The following is a 19,154-nucleotide window of genomic DNA, read 5'->3' on the forward strand; positions in this document are numbered from 1 at the left end:
AATCCGAGCCATGGTTACTAAAGTTGCTTGCCAGGGCGTGAGTCTGAGTAGAAGTGTGGTCTGGCCTCGTTATCTAACACCCTCAGCTAGGAGGTCATGCCATGTATCATGTATGGTCCAGTGAGATCGCTAGCCGGCCTGGGTTGGACTCAGGTGCCTAGCTCATGGGTCGGCTTGGACATGCTTGACCATGGCTGGTCCATTTTGTAATCCTATATTGGAGATACTTTAACGGTGAAAGGTATTGGTACCAGCTTCATTCCCCCCCTACCCCTGGGGGTGTGTCTTTTTAAAATTTTTTTTTTTAATTTTTATTAAACCAACATAAATGGTTTGGTAAATAAGTAATGATGATCCCATGTTTCTGTTTGGAAGAGAGTGAAGGGTGTGAGTAGAGTTGTACACAAACCGAGCTAGCTCGGTTAACTTGACTCAGAGAAGCTCAACTTGACTCGCTCGAAATTGGGTTCGAGACAAGTCGAGCTGACTTTTTGAGCTTGAAAATTTTTTGAGCCAAGCCCAAGCTAGACCAAACTTGACTGACTCGGTTCACAACTTGACTCAGTTCGACTTGGATTGGGTTCACTTAATATGAATATTTTGTATATATTTATATATTTAAATAAATTATATTTTATATATATTAAAAACCCTAAAACCTAAACTCGAACTCAGCTCCTAGGCCCAAGTTGCTGACCGAGCCGAGCCGAGCTGGCCAGTCAAGCTCGAGGACAGAGCTGAGTTGAGTTCGAGCTGGGGTAGCTTGGTGGCCGGGCCGAGCCGCGTCTGTGGTAGAAGGATTCACTACATCTGGGAAACTCGATGATCTCATTATGGGTAACATCCTAAAAGGCATCGGACCACGAACCAAAGGATGGGATGCTCAGACTCGATAATAAGCAATGTGTATATAACACATGTGCCACCTCGTTTAGCACTTCATGTATTATTATGTATGAGCCACAAATACTTACATATGTTGTCATTTATCTTGAGTTCTTTACATGTTGTGGCATTTCATTTTTGTATTTTATATAAAATGATTTTTATTTTTATTTTTTTCATTTCTTATTAACAAAATCAAGTGACTGGTAGATAATTAAATAGGGTTTGCACAAGTACATCCAAATGCACAATATAAAAGGGAATTTTGCTCAAAATGATGGTTAAGCTTCAAACGTTCCTTTTGAAGGTGCGTCCAAACGAGACATTGTTATGTCTTCTGAGGTGTTTGATCGATAGGGAACAAAATAGCTGAGGATGCAGGCATGTTTTTAAAATACAACTTTGCTGGCATCAGAGAGTTTAGGATGCAGACAAGTTTTTTTCTTTATCTTTTTCTTTATCTTTTTTCTAATCTTTTCTTTTCTTTTCTTTTCTATTTTTCTTGGAGTCATTCTTGGAGTCAAGAGTCACGTAGGTGGATTGTGTCCTGCCCTGCTTGGATGGGAGGTAGGAGTTCTATGGGCCTACTATGATGTATTGGTTTCATCCACACCGTCCATCCATTTTTTCAGATCATTTTAGGATATGAACTCAAAAATGAGACAGATCCAAGGCCCAAATGGAGCACACCATAGGAAGCTGTAGTGATAATGACACCCACCATTGAAACCTTCCTAGGGCCCACTGTGATTCTTATTTGTCATCCAACCTGTTCATACAGTCACATAGAACTGGATGAAGGGAAAACCCAAATATTGGCTTGATCAAAACTTCTACGGCTCCCAAGAAGTTTTTAATAGTGGGCATTCAATCCTCAATGTGGTTCACTCGAGCCTTTGATCTGGCTCATTTTTTTGATCATACCATAAAACCATCTGTGAAAAATGATGGACGGCATGGATAAAACACATACATCACGGTGGGCCCCAAGGAGCCCCTGCCAATCCACTTCCAGCCATCACATGACATTCAATCTAATGCTGCAATTATTGTACCCAGAGGTAGTGCCTAAGTCCAAAGAAAATCAATTCCTAATTAGCTGGTGGGCCCCAGTACTTGTATTGATCCAATACCACTTGCTGTGTTCAGACAAAAAAGAATGGACTAAATTAATGAACTTGTCTCTGCTTTTGTTTTAACCTTTCATCTGCCGGCCACCGATCCAACGATTAGGATCATTTGATTAGCATAACTTTTGGGTCGTGGCCCATTTTGAGGGGGCCCCACCCCCTCCCAAAGGGATCCTCCAGATTACCATACAGTTGCCTTGTGGAATGAGTGTAGAGTCCAGATTCCTCTATTTCTCTTATCCAAATAGCCACTGATGCAATATCCATGTTGAAAGGGTAAAAAGAGTAAAATTCAATTAAGGGTGTGTTTGGTTGCACCCAAGTTTATTGAATATCATGACATTTCATTATCAATCAGTCTACTTCGTTACAAATTTTCATGATATTTCATGAAACTTGTGCAACCAAACGCACACTAAATTAATGGATAATTGTAAATACCTCCCCTTTTATGACAATTGTAAACACCTCGCTCTGTTTTTTTGGTTTATTATGAATACCTCCCCTTTGTTTGGAACCGTTGGCAGTGTTAGGGGCCTTTGTACCAAATAACAAAACTACCCTTATTAGAATAAGAGTTTGTTTTGCCTGCACGTGGGGCCCAGTTATGTATAATTGTCATCCAACCCATCTAGCAAGGTCACTCCACCATATAAATTTGAATGCGGAAATAATCAGGTTAATCCAGTTTTTACAATGGGTCACGCCATAGAAATCAATGGATAACCACCCAAAAACCTACAAATCACGTAATTAGCTACCTATTTGGGATGCCCCATTTTTATGGTAGATTGGCAACACTAAATGGGTTGGATGATCTACACCTACAAGCCTACAACTAATTACTATGATAAGGGTAAAACTGGTAATTGCTCAAAGATAATGGTGCTACTAGATGATGATTTCTTCTACAAGGGTATCTGCAATTAATATTTGAAATGGAGGGAGGCATCTATAATAATACAAACAAAAGGAGGCATATATAATTATCATATAACTGAGGGGAAGTAGATGCGATTAACCTTTAAATTAATACATGTGGGACCACCTAAAAACAAAATGTAGATTGGGTTTCCTTACTACAACTCCATGTCAGTTACAAGACAGAATAAAGGGGTAGATTGCTTGGACATTCCAATTAGTGGTCTGCCTAGATCTCCTCCACAACTTTTCATCCAATGGGCCCACCCTGGATGGCCCATGGCACAGGACCCAAAATGATCCATTTTTCAAATTGAATGTGAACCGTTGGTCTGCTTTTTCCATTCAAATAAACTATTCATGGTTGCAACTATCAGAACAAATGGCCATCGTCTGTCTGGTTAGTGGCAAATCATGAAGTATTAATCCTAGAAGTCTCTATGATTAGCACTCCTAATCGATTTTTTAAACTTATATTTTAAAAATCTACTAAGGGCCCGTTTGGGTGTCACTTGAAAATGTGCTCATTTCATTTTCTTTAATCTTAATAATGTATTAGAGATTAAACTAAATGAGATGAACTCACTTTGAGTGGCCCACAAACACACTCTAATGTTAGTGGCTACATAGTTTTTTTTTAGAAACATTCTATCTAAAATGGGATTGCAGATCCTAGAGCAAACACAAGCTTTTTTGTAGAAACATTCTAACTAAAACGGTATTGGAGATCCTAGAGCAAACGCAAGAAAACCCCAAGCGATCAACAGTTTCGTGGCAGTTCTCATCTTGTTTTTGACAACAATTCTTTATCCTAAGCTTCGATCTCCAAGAACCATCAGATTAATCAAATTTTGAAATGGTGTCACATACATGATGCGGTGCATAAGATGAACGGCCTGGATCACCACCAATTGGGCTACCGATCCTAAAAGCAGAGGGCATGGATAGAATTAGAATTTCAATTAAGCCAACTACTTATTTTGAAATGCTTCCAAACAGGCTGGTGCTTAAAATTCTCAAAACACCCATAAATCAAGAAGAAAAATAAGAGATTCTAATCAAGGAAAAAGCCACACATGATATCACATGCCCGTCTTATCCACTTTCTAATTTCTAGTGTCTTGTTTCTTCACCAGATTCCACCACCCAGCACTGCTACTCAGCAACATCCAAGACACCAACCCATCAAATATAGCCGTTTTTGTTACTCCCTTTCGAAATATCCCCACCAAATCACCATCCAAGCAGCCAGACAAGTTCTCTTTACATGACTATGGCAAAACCAGCCTTCTCCCTCCCCATGCTCTTCCTTGCTGTACTGATTATGTCCTTCAGCTCAGGTAATAGCCAACCTGTAAGGTTGTTTTGAGTTGCACTAGCTAATGAAACAAAAGTTCAGTCTTTCTCCAATGTGGCTCTTCTTTCTTTCTTTCTTTCTTTCTTTCTTTTCTTTTCTTTTCTTATTCTTCTTCTTCTTCTTCTTCTTCTTCTTTTTGGAGTTTGGCTGGTTTTTCGCTGAATATGAACTGGATTTTTACTAATTGGAAAGTGTTTATTCAAATGTGAAATGGGTTTTCATAATTAGGTAGTTTTTCTTCAAATTTGAACTACAGTTTTACCAGTTGGAGAGTGGCTAAAAATCCAATCTGGGGTTTGATTGATACCTGAGTCTTCCTCAATTATGGTGTAAATTCCCGTCAATGACTGTGTTGCATTGAATCCACCTTGGTCATTTCTTAGCATCAGCCTCAGATTTTAAAAATTCTTCAGACCTGAAATTGATGTTCATCGACTCCATCTATCACCAGATTGTTTCAAGTAGTTTCACAAAATGACATCGTTTCCCTTGAGATCTGCACTAGTACTCCATTTTCTGGAAAGCCCTTTAGATCTAATGGGTTTTAACAAATTGAATGGATTTTCTACAAATTATTATTGATTGAACAGGTTATGTCAACCTCTCTTGGGGTTTCATCCATTGACTGTTTCTTCAAAATCTTACTTAGGTTTTCCTCGATGGAGAATTTTTCTTCAATGCTCAGCTGAATTTTCCTTAATTGCAAGCTCTTTTCTCATAAGAACTGGAACTACATTGATCTTAAAATTATTAATCCTCCATTTCTGTGTGATATCTGAGCTGGCTTTTTTGTTGCCAAGTCAGTTTTTCTCCAAACTCTGAACTGGGCTTTTGATTAAGAGGCCTAATTTTTCTTGAAATCTGTATGGGATCCTCCGGTTCTGAAAGGCCGGCCCTCTCTGATGATATTTCTCTCTATTTGTAATGTGATTTTAGAATCTGTGTAGATCTTAGTTACTGAATCTTTGAATTGATTATCTTGATCTCATAGCTGGTCTGAGTTTAAAGATAGAGAATAGGAGTGGGATCTAGAATTCATGGATGTACTTATCTATTTATCTAACTTTTTGCAGGAGGAACTCTGAGGTTGGTGCATGGACAGGTAGTTCATGTTAATGATCTTTGCATGACAATACAAATAATACATCTAAAAAAAGTTAGAAATCACAGGGAAAAAAACCATTATGCATGCATCCATCAACTGAAACATCCAAATCACACGAGTTTGCAGAAAGAAAGTTACAATAGTGATGCTTGATTACATCTTGAATACTAAAACCCACCAGAGTTGGAATCATGCGCACTCTCAGGAATTTCATACAACATACCACTAACTGAAATTTCTGAATATAGTCTAATTATCTGATAGTGACATGAATGACAAAAAATAAAAATAAAAACAAAAACTCCTCCCCAGTATGCTAGGACTTTTGAATTTTGTTTCCTGAAAATTGAGAAAATAAATGCGAGTCCTCGAACCAGTCCATCATCAGTATTGTAATAATAATAATAATAAAAGATAAGAAAAGAAGTTAAAACAAGTATTGGATTGATTGGTGAATATTGTGACAGAGAACTTGGTGTGTTGCGAAACCTTCGTCGGATGATGCGACGTTGCTAGCCAACATAAACTACGCCTGCTCTCAGGTGGACTGCACTGTGTTGCAAAAGGGTTGGCCATGCTTCTACCCAGACAATCTCATGTCCCATGCTTCTGTAGCTATGAACCTCTATTACCAGGGCAAGGGCAGGAATCCCTGGAATTGCAACTTCAAGAACTCAGCTCTGGTGGTCATGACTGACCCAAGTAAGCATTCCGTTCAGTTCTCCGGCAACAGTAATAATATAGGCTGAATTCCACTTCTTTTTTATTTCCCTTTTATATTTTGTATGTATCCAACTCGGTGAGAGACGGATGGATTCAAGATCTTACACATTAGCACTGAGAGAATTGGTTTCTTTTCATTTTTGCAGGTTATGGTAGCTGTGGTTACCTCTTTCAGTAGGAGTAAAATCCACACTGCATGTTTGCAAACAACTCCAATGTGATTCAGCTGCTTGTGTTTTCAACACCATTTTCGTTTTGTAAATGTGATAAACTTAAGGAGCCCTTTATATAAGTTGATTGTTATTTGCAGACATTGATATGCGCAAAAGAGAAACTGAGGGAAGTTCTCTTTATTTCTTTCCTTTGTTTTTTGGGATTTTTACTTTGTGAACCATTTGCAAGACAGGCTACTGTGGAGGTAGGTGATGATGCAAGATGTCTGACTAATGCTATTGTCATTATCAAGACATGACCCATTGTAGTTGAAACAACAATAAGATTGGTGAGCATTCGGTGGATAACATCACACTTCATAATTATGATATGTATACTGTGAAGCATGTGAGCTTACATGGTACTATAACAGTGTCACATGAAGGTATGATGCTCATAGGTTATAACTATTTAGCTTCTGTATCCAGTGTCAAACACCCACAGCAAAAGTTATCATTGTGGGATCAAGATCTGACAGTATTGGGAAGTGGGCCCCAGGTAATGCCTTATCCCCACTGATTGAGGTCAGCTACAAGAATCCTATTTTCCCATTCTACTCTATCATGGACAAAATCATCAGTTAAACTATAGGTCCTCGAAGTCTTTTCTACCTCAATCCACACCTGTTCGGGCCTTCCAACTCAAACCTACTCACACATAACCAGTCCTACTCACACATAACCAGTGTAAGGGACCCCAGGTGATACACTACAAAAATGTGTTTTACACTGGACTGCTCCCCTCTTAAGTTACCAAATAAAAATCAGGAATTTTTATAAATCAGTACCTCACTATTGGGTCTTCTTTTTTTCTTTTCTTTTTTTGCATTCAGGTACCTCTTTTAATTAACACTGCAACAAGGTACCTCGATAATTCAGTTTTTTGCTACCCATTACCTTCCATTAAATTTCTCTAATGCCTATTAGTTTAAAGGGCTGTTTTTTTTAGTAAAAATGATGAAAGGCCTAGCAAGAGGACTTAGAAACGATTTATTGGCTTATGAACCCTATATTAAGTGTATGGTTTGTTAAAGGGAGGATGAGATTCTGCACATGGTGCTCAGATGGTTCAGTTATCCAGACCGTTGATCTTATAGGGCCTACAATGGATGGGAGAAGCACCAATTGGAAGATCTTAACCCTATCATTAAGGAGCTAAAAATTAACAGTTTTGGAAAATGTACAAAATTTGTACAAGTTGTGGAAAGATCCTAGCCCTTCCATTGGAGGGCTAGGAGAGAAAGCTTGGTACTGTAGCAGAGTGTGAAAGATGATATCCATGCTACACCAAAAACCTCACAAGTTGCAATCTATAGCTTAAATTCTACTATTTAGATAGTGAGACCAACTTTAGATAGTTCAGAAAAAAACAGCGGCCCTTTCTGGAATGGTGCTCTAACTAGCTGAGTAATTGATATTTAATTAGTCATGCCTATTGTCATTTCATACACAACAATGTTTTCATCGTCTACAAAAAAACAACCATTTCAACTAACAAATATAAGAGAAACTTGACGGAGGGTACAGGGATGCAAAAGATGTGAATTGTTTAAGGTACCTTTTTGCAAAGTCAATTAAAAAAGGTATTGGAATGCAAAAACCCAACCCGTGAGGTACTCATTTATAAAAATCCCCCCCAAAAAAAATGGGATAGAGCTAAAAGCCAGCATTGTTACAAAGTGGATGTTCCTTGCAGTAGGAAAAAAAAAAAAAAAAGCACCAGCGGTGCTTTGAGAACAGGACCCATCTAACTTGCTAATCGTTGAGAGTAAAAGCACACTCGTGCACGCAGTGCACACAAACTCCATCTCTACCTTGAGAACCCTCACCAAAGGCAGCTTCAAGAAAAGCCTCACCTCCATATGCTTGGGTAAGAAGACTGAAATACTTGAGCTAGCAACACTCTCTCTTTCCTTCCTAACTTGTATGGCCCATATCCCCTTGCCACACTAAGCTTCACTGCCTCTCTTCCGTCTTCTACAGCTCTTTTTCTCACTGATGACAGCAAAGCTGCCCCTTGGGGTCCAATTGCATCCTTCTCCGTGTCTCTCTCAGGTTTCCCTTCTGTCATTTCCCCATCACTTGGAAATTCATGGGATTTTTGTTCTGCTGCTACTATGTTCGTAGGTTCTTCCTTTGGGATCTTCTCAGCATCATCCAGATTCATACTCCCCCACCATCTCATAGAGACAGATGATAAACCATCTGATGGGAATCCTTGTTTAAATTCATCTAAGTAGGTAGGAATGGTTCTTGCATGGCTAGAGTGAATCAGATTCTGATTCTGCCGCCCACTTTGAAAAAACCTACTTCCTTGCTGCGGCAGCAGATGATCAGGCAAAGAAGCCCCTCGTTGCAATTTCAACGCATCTTGTGCATAGTTTGGCAATCCATCTTGAAATTGGGCACCCCTGATTTAACAACAAAATGACATTAGGTGAGTGCAAAAGACGTGTGGAACGAATGGAAAACCAATGTAAAGAAGCATTAATGCAGTATGCTTTCATGTTTGCATGTGTTTGTGGGCATTCATTGCCACATGCTCATTGGCATACATCCATGCCAGAGTTGTGCGATGCACAAGGACAAACTGACATGCACATGCCTAATCTTGTAGAACGCTCTGAAAAAACAATATCAAAACAATCCAGCCGGTATATAAAAAGACGGAATGGCAACACTTACCAAGAACTGATTCTCAAAAATAGAAAGAAAAAAAGATTTCCACAATGCAATTGTGCTTGGTATCAAAAGAAAAACTGCGACAAAACCCACTCAATCAGTTCTATACTCTGATGCCAGTGGATTTTATGATGTTTTTGCTCAATGGAGTTGCCTTCAATGTTGAAGTACCACTATGAAAGCCTGAAGATGTCTTTGTACTGAATAAACAAAATTCTTCTTGAGAGCAGTCTTGGGTTTGTGTCATTCAACTGGCAAAATCTGAGGTTTCAGAGCCCTTAACTGGCAGTTTCTTACAAAAGAAGAACAGAAACAAGACCAAGGGCCAAGGCTAATTCATTAGAAAAGAAAACTGCAATGCCCCCCGACTGCAGAAATTAAGAACCTTGCAAATCCAGCTAAGAGTCATGACTGACTAATGGAAGTACCTAAAGTTTGTATGATTAACCAAATATTTTATTTCCCTTCCAAAAATGTCGGACAAATAGAGGCGCCTGATATCAGGAGTGGTGGTTTATATAGGCAGAACAAAATATTTTCTCACAAACACAAAATTAGGATCTGATAGATTATCCCACCAGCAACTGAGACTATCAACTTCTTTGTCTCATAATAGCTGCTGGGTATGAACCTTTTGGGGAAAAAAAAATCTGCATACATTTCAAGGTTAGAATCTGTGATAGGCAGTTTCAAAGCTCTTATTTTAGAGTGGTGGACCTGGTGGGGCATCAACTAAGACAAGGTTGCAGCATCATGGATTCTGATTCTCTAGAAGGTAATGCACCAGTATGGCCCTTTTTATGTGCAACAAATCATGCATGCTGCAATAAGGGTTAAATGTGGAAAAAGCAAGAAATTGGGTGAAATAACTTGGTTTGTTCTGAACTTCTCTTTGGTGTTTTGAATGCTAAAAATCAGAGCTAAGACAATTGCACTCATGAATGTTGACCCTTTTTCGAAAATTTAAAAAAAAATAAAAATAAAAAATGTTGACCCTTTTTTTTGTAGTTGAAATTCAGGTTCCACATATTACTGCCTGGCCCACTTCTTACAGAACTTGTCAAAGTCAAAATTGGAAATCAGCAGATCGATTTCCAGCACTGTGTGGCTACTGAACTATGAGCTTACTGAGATTTTGAATACCCTTTTTAGTGACATAATTTACGATGCGAACTGGAAGGCAAACGGATTAGACAACTTTGGGTTGATGAACAGGAGTTGTCTCCCATCCTGTTTTCAGTGACCCAATGTAAACATAATGTTTTTTTTTTTCCCCTTAATGTCTGCGACTTGGGAATCTAGTTCTTAAAAGGAAGCAGTGGGCAAGTAAGAACCGATGCAAACGAAAAGGCTGAATTTTAGTTATTGTGCCGCCAATGCTTCAAGTATTGACCAAAGCACCTAGAGCAACACATAAGCATCAGAATTGTCATCTTTCAACAACAACAGCAACAACAACAACAACAGCAACAACAACAACAACAACAACAACAAAAAACACATAAGCATCAGAATTTGGTTAAAATGCAATGGGGGGATTTTCTTAGGCAAGATTCAATTAATGCAGTGATTATAAAAGAAAAAAGAAAGAAAGAAAATCAGACTAGGGAACCTAGGGCCCACAGGCTTCTTTTTTTTTTTTTGGGGGTTTGTTTGTATGGGACTGCAATGGGACTGTCTTTTTCCAAGGCCAACTGGTAGTAAAGATTCTGAGGAGGCATCAGATCTCCTTCAAGCAGTCTGGTAGACGATCTCCAATTGTTCCCGGCGATCATCAAAGTGGATTCTCAGAACATCATTGCATGGGCCAAGTCTAAGCTGTTTTCATGAAGGGTCGCAGATCTCATGGACGAAACCATTGATCTCTGTGAAAATCATGAGATTTCATTCTCTAAGGTCCCAAGAGAAGCAAAGGGGGCATGGCCAAGTAAGCAAAGAGAAGCACCACTTGAAATCGAGAAAATGCATTGATTTCAGGGTGTTGACATCTCCCTGCTTCTTGTATTTTGAAGGGTTTTTTTTTTTTCTTGGTGCCTCTGCTGTATTTCTGAGTCATTTTGTCTCTTCTGCTATATTGGTCCTTTTTAAAATAAATCTTTAATAACAGTATAAGCTTTTCTTGCAACTGAGAGATCAGAGATGGTATTTACATATGGAGAATGTGCCGTAATACAATATGGTTCTGCTCCAAAACAGAAAGGAAGTCTAACTCACATAGTTTCAACTGCAGTCGGAGACATTGTTGCTGAAGCTTCCTTGTTAAATTCTTCGATGGCCTTTCCGGATACAACCTACATGATATGGCATGCACAGATTAACCAGATGGTGATAAAGAGAAGAAAATGAGTGCAGATACACACCGAATGAAAACAATTTAAATAATATGTTAAGATGAAGAGAATTGTTTATCTTTCTTTCTTTTCTCTCCATCGGTTAGTATGTGCAATCATTTCCAGCTAACTTTGATGCTTCCTTGGCCATCAGGCTCGTCCAACTTTTTACATCTTCAGTCTTGATTTGCATCTAATCACACTATCTGAAACACATTTTAATTCTATTCAAATTGTTGGCTCAAGCTATATTACATGTGCAACGGAGACCAAGAACTGCACCAGCTAGGAGTGAAACAGTTCAAGTAGAAGGCTCTAAAAGGGCAAGGGATGACCCAAAAAGGTCATGGGTGGATTTAGTAACAAAAGACTTGAGGACCCACGGTTTAACTGAGGATATGGTCTGTGGTAGAGTGGAATGGCATAACAGGATTCATTAGCTGGCTCCAATTAGTTAGGATATGGCTTAGATGATAATGATGATAATGTGCAAGTATAGGGAACGATGTTCCTCTAAGCCCAAATTCTTGGAATATGGGTATACGAGGACCAGTTACAATAACCATAAGAAGATATGTCCCCAACAATATTAACGGGTCAGGCATGTGGCTCAATTAGTTCTGTTGGTTATAACTTCAAAATGGCTGATGGATTTAGAGTTCAAAACCCTTCTAGATTTAGAGCTCAAATCTCAAAGAGGGGGGATTTTTTCCTTCTTTTTATTTTTATTTTTTATAAGAGTAAGCAACAAAATATTTCATTAAAGATAACTCAGAGAAACCAGAATATAAACTCAAAATGAACAGCAATCACCAACTCATCCAATTATCTAACAAGGTACTCAAGTTCTTTGAAGGATCCATAACACAAGAAAGAGATAATGAAGCTAGACAGATATTAACATCAAATAGTAGTGATGCCGAAAATACTACCTTGCGATATGGCCACCTTACAAGACCATTATCACGGCACATCCTCTTCAAAGCACTTGTACCAACACCTGCAAGACCAACACTACTATGGCTACATCAAATTTCTTTGTAACTATTACAGAACGCTTCAATTACATTCACATGCCTAAAGAGGCTTTCATTCGCCTACATGGCATGCTACCAAAAAAGAGTAACCTACAAGGCACATTCGACATGTCTTTATAAGAAGAATTAGTGATTTTATTTCATATAATTAGCCATCATGTCAAGAAATGTATTATGCAACACCATTTCAACCATTCCAAAGAAACAATTAGTTGCCACTTCAACAGGGTACTTGATGCAATCATCAGGCTACATTGCAAACTTTTGAAACCACCTGAAAATGGGGTGTCTTTCGAAATAATGAATAGTACGAGGTTTTTTCTAGTATTTTCCAGGTTAGTGAGCAGGTATTTTTCATTTTATAGATTTCATCTTAAAAACAAATAATAAACAACTAATAAGCTATAGTTCTCTCTTTTAGGGTTGTATTGGAGACGTAAATGACACACATTCCAGCGATGGTTCCTTTAAAGCATCATCAAGCCAAGTGGCACAATCGAAATGGATTTCTTTCCCAGAATATATTGGTAAGTTGCTATTTCGATTTACAATTCCAATATGTACAAGCAGGGTGGGAAGGATCAATGACGGATTCACGGATATTGGCAGATGCTCCCACATGAGAAGACAAATTGATTGTCCCAAAAGGGTATTAAATCAACCCATACATAACTATTACTTAACATGTGGATTAAAATTAATAACTTCCAGCTTATGTTCCTTGTAGGCAAATATTGTTTAGTTGATGTTAATTTTTCAAACACGCTTAGTTTTTTAGCTCCATTTCCTGGAGTTCGGTATCATCTAAAGGAATTCAAGTAGGGCTGAAGGAGGAGTTGTCTAATCTTCGGCATTCATCGTAGCAAATGCTATATAAGTTTACAAAGTACCTTTAAAGAACTGAAAGCACAATTTCCTATATTGAAGATAACCCAACTTATCCAATAAATATGCAACTCAAGAGAGATTTTGTCTGTCGTATCCTAAATAATCATACTATGAACAAGAATCGTGATTAAAAGCCTGATTTGGAGAATAACAATGATAGCAATGATGATAAAGATGGAGGTAATGTGGATGGAGATAAAAGTAGCGAGGAAGTCGATAGTAGTGAGGAGAAGAATGAAGATGGTTAAGATAATGAATCCAAAAGAGCTAAAAGAGAGGCACAAAGATGGAAAGAATTTAGACTAGGGTTTGCATCAACTATTTAGGTAAATTATAAACCGGAACAAAATCTCAGTTGATTATTTTCGAAAAAATGTTTCCTTAAGAATGTAAATGCTAATGAACTTATTGTTAATTGGCATATGAATGAATTATTTTATTTTTGCATTTAAGTAATATTCCTAGCACCATTTTTTCCTTGTTTCTATATATCTCATGTATCTTGCAACCATGTAAATTTGTAAGGCACGTAAGGCATGTCGCAACATTCAAGGGCAAGCAGCAATGGCTGAAAGCACAAATCAATTGGACTCTATAGAAGGACAAATGTATTAGTCGAGGAAGTATTATCAGGGAAAAAATCCGATAATTCTTTTAAAGAAACTACTATGAATAAAGTAGCAAAATTGGTGAAATATACGTTTTATGTGCAGGCAATTGTTGATAATTGTAGGAACCGATTACAAACATTGACGAAAAATTATAACTTCTTTATATGAGCAAAAGTAATTTCGTTTGTAACAAAGAAAGAAAATGCCAAACTGTCAAACCAGAAGCTTAGGCTGAATTCATTACGGTAAATTAAAAGAATATTTAATGTTTAACACATTTTTATGAGATACTTGTTAGGAGTATCCCATTTATGAACTCTTTTTGTTTCGTAGGCAAAATCTGAAGCCCAAAAAATTATAAACAAACCATTCCCACTGTTAAAGGAGTTCAAGATTATATGCAGAGATGATTCTGCAGACAATACAACACGTACACTCAACCTGAAACTCAAGGAGAGAATATCCTACCATCTCACCACATGGATGGCATTCCATTGCCCCCATACCCCTCCGGATTATATGCCCCATTTGCACCCACGGATGATGAATGTTCAAACAAGATGCAGCCTCAACCTGAATATTCCGAGAGAAATGGTCAACTGAATGCAGGAACCTCAGCTCCAAGAAAGCAAAGACGAAGAAGGTTACTCCCATGGCAAGTGTCATGCAGAAATTTGATGGCCTTTGCCAATCAATAGTCAAATATGTCTCCTTCAAAACAGAAACGGTGGGAAAATTGTGGAAGGAGTTGGAGAATTGACAACCATCGATGAGGAAATGGTGCATAGGGCCTACTCATTCCTTGCGGAATGACCGCATTTAGTTGAGACATTCCTTAGTAGTGTGAACTTTAGCCAGAAACATATATAGTTGGAGAATATGATTCCAAAATAAACAATTTTACTGACTCACTTTATTTGTTGGTAGTGGATTGTCGCAATGAAGACTTATGTTTGAATTTATTATTATTATTTTTAATTTCCTTGTCGCTTATATTAAGTTACTTCTCCACATTACGAGAATATTGAATATGTGGGCCCACTTTTGTGGCTCACCTGATAATTGGCTTAACCTAATAATTGGCTTAAAGATTAATCTAAATAGGCCCAACCTAATAGCGTATTTAGCACCAAAGTTTCTTATGTGATTATACGATTTTGGAACTATTTCGTACTCTAAGCTCTGTTTGGTGTGAATATACAACATCTTACCTACAAGTGACTTACAGGTTGTCCAAACAAACACACATGCACATGCTCACAAAAAAAAAACTACTTATGTGTAAGTAACTCACAGCTTACATCCAAACAAGTAGACCATGTAAGTGACCCCTAAAAAATCTTCAAAAAGAATTCTTATTCCCGCTAAAAGAAAAATGCCGAGGTGGAGATTCTAGGAGGCATTGACTAAAGATGGTAAATAGAGTTGGGGCTATGCATAATCGTCTAATGATTAGAAACAAAGAAAGCTTCCAAAAGAGAGCTTATTCTTGTGAAAATAAAAAAATAAAAAAAATAAAAAATACACTAAATGGAGATTCTAAGGGCCTGTTTGGATGTCTGTAACTTTTCTAAAATGTAACAAAGTTACAGGTGACTTTGTTACAGTTGGTGTTTGGGGGAGGAAAGTCACAAGTAACTTTCTCTCAACCTCTTACAGGAGAAAGAGGCGAAAATCTTACAGGCGCTTGAGTCGTTTTTCAAGTTACTTGTATCAAAGATATAGGTAACGGTTGAAAATTTTGAAATGAAAATCGTTGGGAAGAATCGCACCTGCATTGAAGAAGCGTCCCTCTCTCAAGTCTCCTTCTCCCTCTCCCAGTCTACTTCTCCCTCTCCCATCGAGCTTCCGCAAGGTAGGAAACCCCTTTTCTCTCTTTTTCCTTTCTTTCCCTTCTTTTTTTTTTTTCCCTTCTACGTTGACGGACGCAGCTTGGTGAGGTGGCGTGGATAATGGCTGATGATCTGTGGGGTCCACCATATTGTATTTGTTTTATCCATGCCGTCCATCCATTCTTTTGGATCGTTTTAGGGCTTGATTCCAAAAAATGAGGGATATCTAGATCTCAGGTGGACCACACCACCGAAAACAATAATGATTGAAAGTCCACCATTAAAAAACTACTAGGGCCCACTGTAATGTTTGTTTCACATCCAAGCTGTTGATTAGGTCATAAAGACCTGGATGAAGGGAACAAAACAAATATCAGTTTGATCGAAAACATTGGTGGCCCACCAAAAGTTTTTAATGGTGGGTTTTCAATCAACATTGTTTCCAGTTATGTGGTCCACCCGAATTTTTATGTACCTTATTTTTGGGCTGATGACTTAAAATGATCTGGAATAATGGATAGATGGTGTGGATGAAACAAATACATCATAGTGGGCCTTCTGATGGATTGTTTCAGTGGCCCAAACATAGGCCATTTTGCTCAGCAGATGGATTGTTCCGCGTTCAATGTACAAGTTGGCCTTCTGATAACTGCACCATTCTAATTTTATGGCTAGTCATCGGACACAGTGGACCCATCTGATGGTCAGCTAGGATGTCAAACACACATGTAGCTCAAGTTTTTTGCTCACATTACTAGCATTTTGAAAATATGGGCCCACTTTTATGGCCCACCTGTTGATTAGTTTAGCCTAGAATCGGCCAAACTATTCATTTACATGGGCTTAATAAAATGAAATAATTTTATCCCATCTTTTTTATGTGTCAATCTGATTTTTCAACGATTCCCTATTTCAACTCTATCTAGTGTGAATATCCAACTTATTACCTGTAACAAAGTTACAGGCTATCCAAACACAAAAACAAAGTTACCGGTAAGTAAGTTACAACTTACATCCAAACAGGATTACCCGTAACTTACTTACACTAGTAAGTAAGTTACATGTAACTTTCTTACAACTTAAAAAAGTTACAGGCATCCAAACAGGCCCCAACAAGAGAAATCGCAGAAGGAAAGGATTAATATACTTAAAAATCTATACATACAAGTTCAATCACAAAAAATAAAATCCTCTGAAAGAAACCTTTTAAAAAAAATATATCAAAGTAACCATATGGAGACAGGATGAGGAACCAAAAAAAGAACACGGATTCCATATTAATCCAACCTAAAATGTATAGAATCCAACACTGAAAAAGGGAAAAACCACACACAAGTTCAATTATCAGAACCAACGCCAAATCTACTGAAAGAGAGCTTATTCAAAAATCTAAGTAACCCAAGTGAGGATTTGAATAGGATCAGGAATAATAAATTAAACGAAATAAAATAAAACAGAATCCACGATAAAATCAACAGAAACTTATAAAAATAAAGCTTATTCCTGAAAAAAATCCATAACACCCAAGTGAAGATTTGAAGAGAAATCGACATGAACGTATAAAAAAAATCCAATATAGAAATATAAAACAAAAGAAAAAAAGATGGGGATGAGAGAAAAGGGAAGGGAGGAGATCCGTTACCGAGATTGCTGGCGGCATCAGCGATGGGCATGTGGAAGAATTTGGAGATTTCATTGAGGGTGAGGGGTTCGTTGAATCCCCCACTTCTGCCAGCGTTCTGTTGGTGCTGCGAGCTCTCCGACATCGATAATTCGAATTTGAAGCTGCAACGGCTATTTTGTTGGACGAGCGAAAGAGGCTTCGAGAGAAGGGGGGCTGCGGTTCTATAGATCTACGATGGTCGGGTCACGAGGGCTGCTCAAGTGACCCGCTCGCGTGAGTCTGCGGCTTTATCTTCGCTTCGCACGCGCGCCCCCAAGCAAGACACGTAAGCAGGATCTTGGCCGTCGATTCGGCTACTAGGTACGTAGACCAGGCAGACGGGCGCGGATTGGGTGCTACCGCACCAGGGAAACGGATTGGCTACGCCCCCTGCCACCAGCCAATGGCTGATGGTCGGTGCTCTGTGGGACACACCATGATGTATGTGTTTCATCCACGCCGTCCATCTTTTTTCCAGATCAGTTTGTGGTATGAAACAAGAAATTAGGTATATCACAATCTCAACTGGACCAGATTAAAGGAAACAGTGTTGAATAAGCGTCAACCATTAAAAACCTTTTGGGGCCATAAAAGTTTTGGATCAACTTGATTTTGTTTTTTCCCTTCATCTGGGCCTGTATGACCTAATCAACAGATTGGATGTCAAATAAACAGTACATTGGGCCTTAAGAGGATTTTAATGGTGGACATCCAATCACTATTCTTTTTCTGTAGTGTGGTCCACCTGAGATTTTTATCCCTCTAATTTTTCAAATAGACTATAAAATGATCCTTAAAAACGGATTAACGGAATGGATGAAACACATACATCATTTTGAGACCCACAGAGCACCGACCACGAACCACCGGGCTGATGGCAGGGGGAGTAGCCAATCCGTTTCCCCCAATCCCCGCCCAGGCAGACGGACGCGGATTGCGTCCTACCCCGCCCAGACGGTAATCCGTCCGGGCAGGGCTCTGTGGGGCCAACCGTAATGTAAGTGTTTTATCCACGCCGTTCATAATTTTTCTGATATTATTTTAAACTATTTTTCAAAAAATGAAGAAGGTATATATCTTAAATGGACCACAAAGTGAGTATTAAACGTTCACCATTAAAAACTTCTTGGGAGCCGTAAAAGTTTCGGATCAAGTTGATATTTGTTTTTTCACTTCATCCACGTCTATATGACCTTATGAATATGTTGGATGCTAAAAAAACATCATGGTGGTCCCTGGAAAGGTTTCAACGGGAGGTGTCATTATCACTGCAGCTTCCTTTGGCGTGATCCACTGGAGCTGTGGACCTGCTTAATTTTTATCAGTAGACCTTATAATGTTCTGATAAAAGCGATGAACGGAGTGGATAAAACACTTACAACACGGTGGATCCCACAGAGCCTGTCCGGGAGGGGCTACGACGCAAACCGAGTCCCAGGCAGACGTGCTGCTGGAAGAACCCTAATGAAGTACAGCCATCTACCCATAGTACACGTGGCTGAATAATGTATCGATTAGGTCAGTCCATCTAGTTATTCTTACAATGGACGATAAATGGTTCAAAATAAGCATGGATTAGATCGTCGCGTCATCTGACGGTGGATTGTAGGTATAAAAATTATTAGCCGTCAAATATTCAGTGGGGAAAATTGAAATTTTTTGACGGATGAGGTTGGCTAATAGATATCAATTTTGAAACAAAAGAAATCCAGGATAGGGCCCAGTAGATTGTTGGACGAGATGGATGAAGCACTCTGCCACGTCGGCTGCAAAAGAGA

General features: G+C 38.6%; 2 protein-coding genes across 3 annotated transcripts; one reads left to right on the plus strand and one right to left on the minus strand.

The window, feature by feature from the left end:
• Positions 1-3,949: 3,949 nt before the first annotated feature.
• LOC131240786 (glucan endo-1,3-beta-D-glucosidase-like) lies at positions 3,950-6,432 on the plus strand. The gene is made up of 4 exons (XM_058239248.1): positions 3,950-4,276; positions 5,367-5,395; positions 5,866-6,100; positions 6,268-6,432. The coding sequence occupies exons 1-4, from the start codon at positions 4,204-4,206 to the stop codon at positions 6,297-6,299; spliced, it is 369 nt and encodes a 122-aa protein (XP_058095231.1). The 5' UTR covers positions 3,950-4,203; the 3' UTR covers positions 6,300-6,432.
• A 1,493-nt stretch (positions 6,433-7,925) lies between these two features.
• Positions 7,926-17,584, minus strand: LOC131240787 (uncharacterized). Of its 2 annotated transcripts, none has more exons than XM_058239249.1 (4): positions 17,356-17,584; positions 12,278-12,345; positions 11,230-11,306; positions 7,926-8,744 (listed from the first exon to the last, which is right to left on the minus strand). In XM_058239249.1, exons 1-4 carry the CDS (start codon positions 17,477-17,479, stop codon positions 8,186-8,188), a joined length of 828 nt encoding a protein of 275 aa, XP_058095232.1. In that variant the 5' UTR covers positions 17,480-17,584; the 3' UTR covers positions 7,926-8,185. The 2 variants fall into 2 exon arrangements, with proteins under 2 accessions (XP_058095232.1, XP_058095234.1); XM_058239251.1 differs by having other exon boundaries at positions 12,278-12,359; positions 17,356-17,478.
• Positions 17,585-19,154: the final 1,570 nt, after the last annotated feature.

Source organism: Magnolia sinica, chromosome 3, assembly GCF_029962835.1.
Source record: "Magnolia sinica isolate HGM2019 chromosome 3, MsV1, whole genome shotgun sequence".
Taxonomy (NCBI): domain Eukaryota; kingdom Viridiplantae; phylum Streptophyta; class Magnoliopsida; order Magnoliales; family Magnoliaceae; genus Magnolia; species Magnolia sinica.

Excerpts from the sequence above, each read along its gene's own strand:
- LOC131240786 (XM_058239248.1), top strand. The coding sequence starts at position 4,204 with ATGACTATGGCAAAACCAGCCTTCTCCCTCCCCATGCTCTTCCTTGCT. Across the intron at positions 4,277-5,366 it reads GATTATGTCCTTCAGCTCAG|GAGGAACTCTGAGGTTGGTG; the intron begins GTAATAGCCAAC and ends AACTTTTTGCAG. Across the intron at positions 5,396-5,865 it reads TGAGGTTGGTGCATGGACAG|AGAACTTGGTGTGTTGCGAA; the intron begins GTAGTTCATGTT and ends ATATTGTGACAG.
- LOC131240787 (XM_058239249.1), bottom strand. The coding sequence starts at position 17,479 with ATGTCGGAGAGCTCGCAGCACCAACAGAACGCTGGCAGAAGTGGGGGA. Across the intron at positions 12,346-17,355 it reads TGATGCCGCCAGCAATCTCG|GTGTTGGTACAAGTGCTTTG; the intron begins GTAACGGATCTC and ends TTGGTCTTGCAG. Across the intron at positions 11,307-12,277 it reads TAAGGTGGCCATATCGCAAG|GTTGTATCCGGAAAGGCCAT; the intron begins GTAGTATTTTCG and ends CATATCATGTAG.